The 10,112-nt window shown below is 36.0% G+C and overlaps 1 protein-coding gene and 1 long non-coding RNA gene across 2 annotated transcripts; both read left to right on the forward strand.

The window, feature by feature from the left end:
- The first annotated feature begins 251 nt into the window (after nt 1–251).
- Nucleotides 252–1,119, forward strand: LOC143560536 (uncharacterized). The gene is made up of 2 exons (XR_013140140.1): nt 252–730; nt 810–1,119. It is a non-coding gene; the product is annotated as an uncharacterized LOC143560536 (long non-coding RNA).
- A 4,664-nt stretch (nt 1,120–5,783) lies between these two features.
- On the forward strand, nt 5,784–10,112 carry LOC143560542 (proline--tRNA ligase, cytoplasmic-like). Its single transcript, XM_077048825.1, has 13 exons — nt 5,784–5,894; nt 5,983–6,076; nt 6,773–6,846; nt 6,956–7,048; nt 7,133–7,249; nt 7,343–7,530; nt 7,614–7,680; nt 8,338–8,460; nt 8,532–8,684; nt 8,764–9,048; nt 9,133–9,351; nt 9,813–9,906; nt 10,012–10,112. Exons 2-13 carry the CDS (start codon nt 5,998–6,000, stop codon nt 10,074–10,076), a joined length of 1,557 nt encoding a protein of 518 aa, XP_076904940.1. The 5' UTR covers nt 5,784–5,894; nt 5,983–5,997; the 3' UTR covers nt 10,077–10,112.

A 10,112-nucleotide genomic window follows, 5' to 3' on the forward strand; every position in this document is an offset into this window, starting at 1 on the left:
ATAGTTCATTGAGAACGTGAACAACCTTCAATGATATGTTGACTTTGAAACACCCCCCCCCCCCCCTACCCAACACCCCCATCAAGCTTCATAATATAATGTATAATATTACAATTACAAGTGAATTTGTGTATCACGGGTTGTACCAGACGCATCTACGTTTGTACATAAATTGGTTGTATGCTTCATTGTCAGGTGTCTAGGCATTTTCTCATTGGTTTACACGTATTCAAGACGTGTTCTGTCACACACACCACATAAACCTTTTGACTCTCTCTTAGACTCATAGTACATAACCGGTTTCTGTCACTGGATTCACTGCTTGTCTCACCATCTCCGGCCACCATCATTAACGCCGCCATCTTAAGATATCCGGTCCTTCGATCATCAACCCCGTCGTTTCTATTTGGAAACCCCAAGTGGTGGTTTTCCAGGTAACCAACTACTGCCGAGTTGTATTTGGAGACCATAAGGTGGTGGTGGTGTTTTCCACCGGGTGTACACGCCCAATGCTGTCGGGTTCTATTTGGAAACCCTAGGTGGCGATGGTGGTTAGGCGGTTTTAGTGGTCCGGTGGCCTCTTGACGTTTCTCTCCGCTCGATGTCTGTTGTCGGCTTCCGTAATGGAACCGTGAGCAGCAACGTTGGTGGAAGAAAGACGGTCATGTTCGACCGTCGCCGAGTTCCATTTTGGAGCCCTACGTGACGGCGGCGGTGGTCTATGGTTGTGGTAGGCCTAAACTTTTTTCCGTGGTTGTTGATGCGGGGTTTTGCGTTAATGTTGGGACTTTTAATGTTGACTGATGTAGATGATGTTCCCGAACCAAACTTTTGTCCGTCTTCGGTTGCGGTGGTTACGATGGCTTCTGTAACCACTCTTCCCGTTCGTGTTCGAACTGTTTATGGCCGTCTTTTGTGTCGCTGCCACTGGTAAACTTATGAGTGCATTTGTTTTTGTACTCTTTGTTTTGAGGGCTGTACATTTGAGGCCATGTTTTTTTGATATGTTGGCTATGACGTGTTTAAAATTTATGCTATGGATGTTGGGTGTAAATCTGCACCCATCTCGCATTAACGTATTTGGTAACTGTGAGCCTTTGAAGATGATGATTTCACTAACATTTATTTGTTTTCCTCTTCTGGTAATTGAATGAATACATATTTGGTGCAAATTACATGCAACATCTACAACATGCTATGATTTTAATCTCTGGTTATGACATGAGTATGCACTATACAATTTGTGGTTATAACCAATAGTAAAATGATAATGCAAAATTAACCAATTTTTACTTTCTTATATGTTCTGAATTAGCTCATGCTCAAAAATTCATAAATGAACAAACTTTATGCCAATATAAACACAACTGAGATTGCAATATACACACAAGAAACAAAGTGGGCAAACAAACTCTGCCGCAAAGCGACAGTAGGGATGGCAACGGGGCGGTTTCGGGGCGGGGAATGCCAATCCCATACCCGCCCCGGTTTATAAAACTCATTACCAAAACCGTCTAAAAACCCGCGGGGACTAAACGGGGAATCCCCATCGGGGATTCGGGGAAAACCGCGGGTATTCGGGGAACCGTCTAGCATAAATGGTTTTTAAACGGGCTAAATTCCCCGTGGGGATCCCCATTTAACCGTCGGGTTCACCGTTTAAAACCCGATTGTAAGAAAATGATACAAAATTACAATACAATATTAATACACAAAAAGTTCAATATCCAAACACATTACACATACAAAAGACATTATTAATACATAAAAATGTTTATTTCTCCCATCACAACGGAAATTAACTTCATGATTGATCCTTCTTACACCTCCATACCGCACCCATTCAACCATTCAAACACTTGTCACGCCGGATTGCTATGATAATCAAACATTAACATATTAATTGGAAACTATATAAGAATCAATGTTAAACACTTAAACCATATTAAAATGTAAACGATAAACCATATATATGTATTACCTCAATACCATCGTCACAATCATATTCAATAGTTTGGCAATATGCCTCGGATTCTTCTGAACAAGTTGCTATATTCATATCACAAAAGTCAAAAGTTTATATAGTAGCTAAGTTAAAAATAAAAAATAAAATGTTTGTTTACCTTTGATTTCATTCAACAACCAACTTTGGGCGCACATTAACGCTTCCAATGTTTTTGGATGAAGACGGCTACGATGTGGACTTACCAATCTACCACTTGTACTAAAAGCGGACTCGGAAGCAACGGTAGATATTGGAATCGCCAATATATCTCGAGCAATCTTTTGCAACCTTGGGTACTTGACACCATTTGTTTTCCACCAAGCTAAAAGGTCAATCTCTGTTTCTTTTATCCAAACTTTCTCTTGTAGATACAAATCAAGCTCCGTTGTGACACCTAATATATAAATAAAGTTAATACAATTAATGAATAAAGTTAAATTAATGTAAATAATAAGTCATACCCGAATGATTATCCTCTTCAACGTATGTGAAGTATTCGTTGAAAAATCTTCCACCCCCCGCATTGTTTTGACTTGATCTCACACCATCATCCTGTGAAGTTCCTTGACTGTAACTTTCATAATCTTGAAACAACCTATATACAAGCTCCTTAAGTTTTATTATCGCACTCTCCGACTTTTCAGAACCATATATCTTTGGAAAAGCAAACTCCATTGCTTTCAATTTGTAACGAGGATCCAAAACTGCTGCTACTCCCATTACCCCATGAATAACCGACCAATATTTATCAAACTTAACAATCATCTTCTCTGCCATCATCTTGATCATAGGGTCTCGATCTTCTTTCCATATACCCAAAGAAGATTTAATTTCACATATTGATGGAAAAAAGACATTCGCTGTCGGATATTTAGTACCCGAGAACATCAAAGTCAGCTCATAAAACAAACTCAACTTATCACAAATGCTTGAACCTAATTCCCAATCTCTTTCAGTTGGCAAAGTTTTATATTGGGTTTCTCTTTGCTTTAAACGTTTGAAAACTTCCTTGTAAAGAATAGCGACTTTCAACATTAGATATGTCGAATTCCAACGTGTTTTGCAATCAAGAGGTAACTTTTTTGAACAGCTGCAAACTACTACTCAATGGAAAACCGAAAATGAAAAACATCCAAGTAACTACAAACTTTAATACCCAAACAATAGTTCATGAGTAAACATTTATCATGATGGATATTGCAATAAGCCAATAAATAAAAACAGCTGCAAACTACTACTCAATGGAAAACTAAAAACAAAATCTAATGTTTCATTCCTACTAAATGAAGAACGATATCAAAAATCACCCAACTAAATTTGGTTTCAAACAGAAATGAGCAAACGTCAACAAACTAAACTCCAGCATTGTTCACTGAGAACCTTCAGTTCATAATGAAGGTGACAGGCCTAACAAAGCCTAACAACTATATAATAATAATAATAGTAATAATAATCCAAACTCATTTCTGTTTAGGGATGCAAAAACAGCTGCAAACTACTTCATTTCTGTTCATTCACAGGTGACAGGCCTAACAAAGCCTAACAACTATATAAACCAGCTACAAAATGCGAACAAACTGACAAAATCAAAAGAATAATAATAATAATAGTAACACATTAGAAAAGCATATCACGTACACAATATCACGTACACACGCCGGAACGGGCTGTGCGCCTGTGCAGAATGGCGATTGGCGACTGGCGAAGTGGCGAGTCGGGCGGGAGCCGGGAGGTGGGAGGACGGAGGTTGTTCAGTTGTTCTAGGGTTAGGGTAATTGGGTAAATGGCCAAATGAAATGGATTGGGTTAACTTTTAAACGGGTTACGGGTATATTGGGAAATGAATAATAAATAATATATTATATATAAATATAAATATTATATTTAATTAAACGGGTTTTAAACGGGTATACGGGGCGGGTATATGGGGCGGGTACAGGCTATACCATACCCGCCCCGAACCCGATTAACTTAAACGGGGAAAACCCGAACCCGGACCCGTCCCCGATTAAGTGTCCCCGAACCCGCCCCGTTCGGGGCGGGTTTCGGTTTTCCCCATCGGGTTTGGGTTTTTTTGCCATCCCTAAGCGACAGGTGAGCTCACTAGTATGTTACAATTAACAAGTTGTCATCGTTATAGTATACATGCATACATGTTTGCTTTTTTACATTGTATGATTACCATAGCTATTAAATAACTCACATATATGTTAGATTTAATTAAGTTCGGTTTGTTGGTAATGTTATGCACCCACAGACGAGTCTATAAGGCAATGCATACTGGGTGATTTTTCTTGGGGGCGATAGGTTTTCATCGTCCGGTTCTCTTGTTTTAATATTATTATTATATTATGATGTGTGTGATATATATATTGGGCTACCACATAACTACACCCAAAAAACAAAAACTCACAATTTGCTGACTGAGCGTCACGTGTCGCAATTCACCCCAGTTTGTAGCCTCTCCACTACACATAGCCTAGGAGTTAGAACCTCAAGAGAGTGGTCGTTTACCTCTGTTGGTGGAAACAATATTATTTAATGGATCCCCATCCAATTGGTCTATGCTCTGTCCTATTTCCATTTTTCCGGTATACATACACGCAACATGAGTGAATGGTACATGACATAACATGGTATAAAATTATAAATAGTATCGCATAAATGACATCGCAAGAAAAAAATGGTATTTGTAAAAAATTTTTTTTTTTGAAAGGCATTTGTAAAATTTAACTAACATTTTTTTTCTTAATAAAAAAACTAAATACGTAATTACAACTTTATTTTTAATTCCATTTATACTCCTCAACCTTTTTCTTAAATCAGCATTTTTTCCTCCACCAAAACAACGGAAACGTGCGATTTACTTCTCATTTTTAATTTCTTAAGTTTTATTTCTTAACCTTTTATAATATTAAATTTACATATTAAACCTTTTAATTTTAAGTTTTATTAAACCTTAGATTTAATCCAACGAATGAATAATTAAGTTACTGGATAAATACTCAAATTAACATTTGCTTGCTATAAAATAATATAGATATGATTATACTTATTATTATAGTTATTAACAACCAATATAGATCAACTTATTTCTTAAGTTTTTGTCCCCTATATCATTAGTATCTCATTTACTATAAGCAATATATTTCTCTCCTCATATCTCTTCTCTTATATTCTTGTTCTTGCTATTATGCTAGTTTTAAAACACGTTGTTATCTCGCAATTGCTTTTGGAGTCGGATTGAATTATCATAAGATAAATAAACTTTTTATGTTCTTTCTCTCAAACATAGCACATATTGTAATCCATACAAATCAAACCGGTTTGAAACCGATTATGTAGAAACCGGTTTGGAGCTGACTGAAACCGTAGGTGCTGAACCGGTTTGCAATTTTCTCCACCAAAACCAATTAACCGAACCGAAACCAGACAAAAAACAAACCAAAACCGACCGTAGTCTGGTCAAAAAACTCGTTTCAACCTAAATCGAAACCAATCATAAACTGGTTTTGACTTTTGTTGACCAAACTGAACCGGTTTTGAATTTTAAACCGGTTTACGCAAACACATATCAACCCATAATAGGTTAACACGGAAACAAACCATTTAACCAAACACGCTCATATCTTTTACTCGAACCAGTCTCGTAAATATTCGTCATCCGTTTTAGATAATAGAAAACGGAAAGGTAGTTTGCAAATACTTTATAAAAGTGAACTAAAAGGGCTAGAATTGTAACATAATATTATAGGTGAGTAAAATTAGGGTTTCTTTCTACTACTCAGTTCAATTGTAATTGTAACAACACCACCAGCTGCCTCCTCAGCTTGCATCTCCTTCAATTGCGGCCGTTGACCGTACGAAACTTCAATCACTAACGGTTTAGGTATTATGTTATTAGCTGTATCGTTATCTCAATCGTAGTTCTGTTCATTTTTTATGATTTATTGTAATGTTTTAACCGTCGGTTGCAGTTGAAGCTTGAAGATATGGCTGGTGCAAAGGGAGATAAGCCTGCTAAAGCTGACAAAGCTGCCAAAGTTGCTGCTGCTGTTGCCAAATCCAGTAGTAAGTTACTATATATATCTTATCTGTCTATCTATATATATATATTGTGCTTAATATTAGCTTATTATTCTCTTACATACATAATAGATTGTACAATGCGTGTGGATTAAGATAGATAACTGAGTTAGTTTGATGTTATTTTCAATACTGATTTTGTCTTTAGTTTTAATTAGAGTCTAATGATAAATTAGAGTTTGATGTATATAGTATAACCGAATGGCTTGCTTCATAATTGATTTGAATTTATCAAACTGCAGAACAGATAGGTAAATTACTATGTAACAAGCTCATCAAATGGCAAATGTTGTTTTAGATTAGTAATACTGTAATCGTAATCGCAAATGTTAGTTTAGTTTCTGCATTTGCGGATGGATATACTAGATGTGTACAATGACTTATTAGTGTTTGATGCGAAACAAAATAGCTTCATTTTCAACTTCATGATTGATGTGAAATTGTCAAAGCTGCAGGATAAACACAGATAGGTGGGAACATTACTTATGTAACAAATCCGGTCGAACAGTTGAATTTTGTTGTAGATTAGTAACAGGATACATATCTTTTACCTTTTATTTCAAATGCCTCTTCTAGATCTGCTTCTTTTGTCCCACAGACACACACGCTTGAGTTTATATGAAAGCAGATGTGTTTATTTATCTCCCTTATATAATTCTGTCATAAACATTGTGACTGCAGAGGGAAGGAAGAAGGAGACCGGTCTAGGTCTTACTAATACTAAGGATGGCAACTTTGGTGAATGGTATTCTGAGGTATATAGCTCTTGTGTTGCTTTTCTAGCTTTCACAGTCTCTACTTTTGTGATTAGGGTTGATTTTCTTGTAATTGTATCTTAAGTTATCTTTTCTTTGACTCGTATAGGTTGTTACAAATGGTGAAATGATTGAATATTATGAAATATCTGGCTGTTACATTCTCCGTCCCTGGACAATGGCCATTTGGGACGTAATGCAAGTAAGAACAGAACTATAACTTTAATCAGACACATGCATATAATAAATATGATGGAGTAAACTGTTTCCTGACATGTTTATGCAGAACTTCTTTGATCCAGAAATTAAGAAGATGAATATCAAAACCTGCTATTTCCCACTTTTTGTGTCCAATAATGTTCTACAAAAAGAGAAAGATCACATTGAGGGTTTTGCTCCTGAGGTAAATTTATAAATTTTGATGAATATCAAAACCTGACATTCAAATTCATTTTTTTTGGGTCAATTTTTGATGTTTGAGAATTTTATTTCGCAGGTTGCTTGGGTCACAAGATCGGGTGACTCTGATTTAGAGGTTCCAATTGCCATTCGTCCAACTAGTGAAACTGTCATGTATCCCTATTATTCCAAGTGGATCAGGGGACACCGTGATCTGCCCTTAAAACTTAATCAGTGGTGCAATGTTGTTCGTTGGGAGTTCAGTAACCCTACTCCATTTATTAGGTAATATTTTGAATCACATGATTTTGTTTTCTGCTTATATTTTTCATTCAAAAATTGAAATGCTAAGTTTCTCGTTATTATAGGAGTCGTGAGTTTCTTTGGCAAGAAGGACACACTGCTTTTGCAACAAAAGAGGAGGCAGACACAGAGGTATAAAATTAAGATTTCTGAACACACTCATAATTAGGGATTTAAACAAACACATAACCCAACATAACTTATTGTTCTTGTCATTCATTAAGGAAATGTTTTGTTTGTGTTCGTTCGTTAATTTCATAAACGAACACAAACAAATATATATTAATTTAAAAAACTAGATATTACCAATTTTCAAACTGAAGTATTGCTGTATTAGACAAAATTACCCATAATACATAATTTAAGTACTTGACATGATTATTTGAAAATACTTTGACATAATATTCATAAACATAGTATAAAAATGAAGGTGCTAAAATAATAAAAATTAATTTTTTTAATGAGCGTTAGGTTAATAAACTAAAATGTATAAACTGTAAAATATAAAAAATAGTTATTAGAACATTAACAACGAACTTGAACAAACATAAACTAACGTTATTGAACAAACATAAATGAAACCATTACCGAATGATCACAAACACAACTGAACAAACGCGACCACCGTTCATGTTCGTTCCCTTAAGTAGTTGAACGTGGTTCCTTCATTCTCGCTCGTTTATTCACTTAAGTAGTTGAACGTAGTTCCTTCAGGCTCATTTAAAACCCTACCCATAATCATTTTCACATTTAAAAAGGGAACTAATTGTCAATAATTATGATATTTAGGTTCTTCAAATCCTTGAATTGTATAGACGTCTGTATGAGGAGTACTTAGCTGTCCCTGTTGTGAAAGGCCAAAAGAGTGAGTTGGAGAAGTTTGCTGGTGGGCTCTATACTACTAGTGTTGAGGTACTTATAGCATTGTATTAATAATAAATTTTTAAACAACATTTGTCACGATAACCGGTTCATCTTTGCAGGCCTTTATTCCAAATACCGGTAGAGGTGTACAAGGTGCCACCTCACATTGTTTGGGCCAAAACTTTGCTAAAATGTTTGAGATTAACTTTGAAGATGAAAAAGGAGAAAAAGCTATGGTCTGGCAGAATTCATGGGCGTATAGTACTAGAACGGTAATCAATCGTTTTTTTTAGTTTTTGTAATGTTTTGTTTATAGCAGTTAACTTGTATGTAACAATTTTTGATGTACAGATTGGTGTGATGGTGATGGTTCATGGTGATGACAAAGGGCTTGTGTTGCCCCCTAAAGTTTCATCAGTACAAGTTATTGTGGTGCACGTGCCTTACAAGGACGCGGACGTTAAGGAGATTATAAACGCATGTTCTGAAACCGTAAAGACATTGTGTGACGCGGGCATTCGGGCCGAAGCAGATCTTAGAGAGAATTATTCTCCCGGTTGGAAGTATTCTCATTGGGAAATGAAAGGTGTTCCTTTGAGGATTGAAATAGGACCAAAAGACCTTGCTAGTAACCAGGTAAGATGATTATACTCATTTGATTTGATCTGTTTATTTTCAAACGGGTCAATTATTTTCAAAAGTGTCAATGTGTGATTACAGGTGCGTGCTGTTCGTCGTGACAAAGGAACGAAAGTTGACATTCCTATGGCAGGTCTGGTCGACTCGGTTAATGGTATGCTGGATGATATCCAGAAAAACATGTTTGAGGTTGCGAAGCAAAAACGCGATGCGTGTATTCAAGTAACGAAAACATGGGATGAGTTTGTTGAAGCGTTGGGCCAAAAGAAACTGATTTTGGCTCCATGGTGTAATGAAGAGGTAATAGGTTTTTCCTTTTATCCATTATTCATCTTTTGTTTATAGATAATTAATGCATGAAGAGTATAATTACAACAATATGCTTATTACAGTATATTAGGCTTGAATATGAACTGAACGATCAGTGAACCCTTTGGCGGGAAGTTTGTTAATGTTCGTTTATCAGAGTATAATTAAAACAATATAATTATTTTGTTCGTTTACTTTCGTGAAGCGTTTGCTAATATAGTTAACGAACAAACATAAATGAATACGAACATGATCATTTTCTTAATGAACGAACCTGAACAAGAAAACCTTGTTCATTTTAATGTTGGTTTATGTATTTGTATGCTTTGAAAATGATTCGGGCAACTTGCAACTGTTTGATGGTCATACGGGTCGAACTTTGACCCATATAAAACAGAACACAAGCTGTTACATGTTTGGTTGACATGTGTTTATGTTTAATGATGTTTTAGGAAGTGGAAAAGGAGGTGAAAGCGAAGACGAAAGGTGAGATAGGGGCTGCTAAGACCCTTTGTTCTCCATTTGAACAGCCAGAACTCCCAGAAGGTATTATTATTAATCATAAAAGTCATTTAAGTATTATATTATTTTATAAGTATTATACATGTTTTAACTTTTCGGAATGCTTATGTGGCTTTACTTTTGTGACAGGGACATTATGCTTCGCATCAGGGAAGCCTGCGAAAAAGTGGACCTACTGGGGACGAAGTTATTAGCAATCTGGTTTTCGTGTTTTCTGTTACCCATATACT

The sequence above is a fragment of the Bidens hawaiensis genome, unplaced genomic scaffold, assembly GCF_021521415.1.
Source record: "Bidens hawaiensis isolate Kalapana, Puna unplaced genomic scaffold, B.hawaiensis_p1.1 tig00020377_1, whole genome shotgun sequence".
In the NCBI taxonomy this organism is placed as follows: Eukaryota; Viridiplantae; Streptophyta; class Magnoliopsida; order Asterales; family Asteraceae; genus Bidens; species Bidens hawaiensis.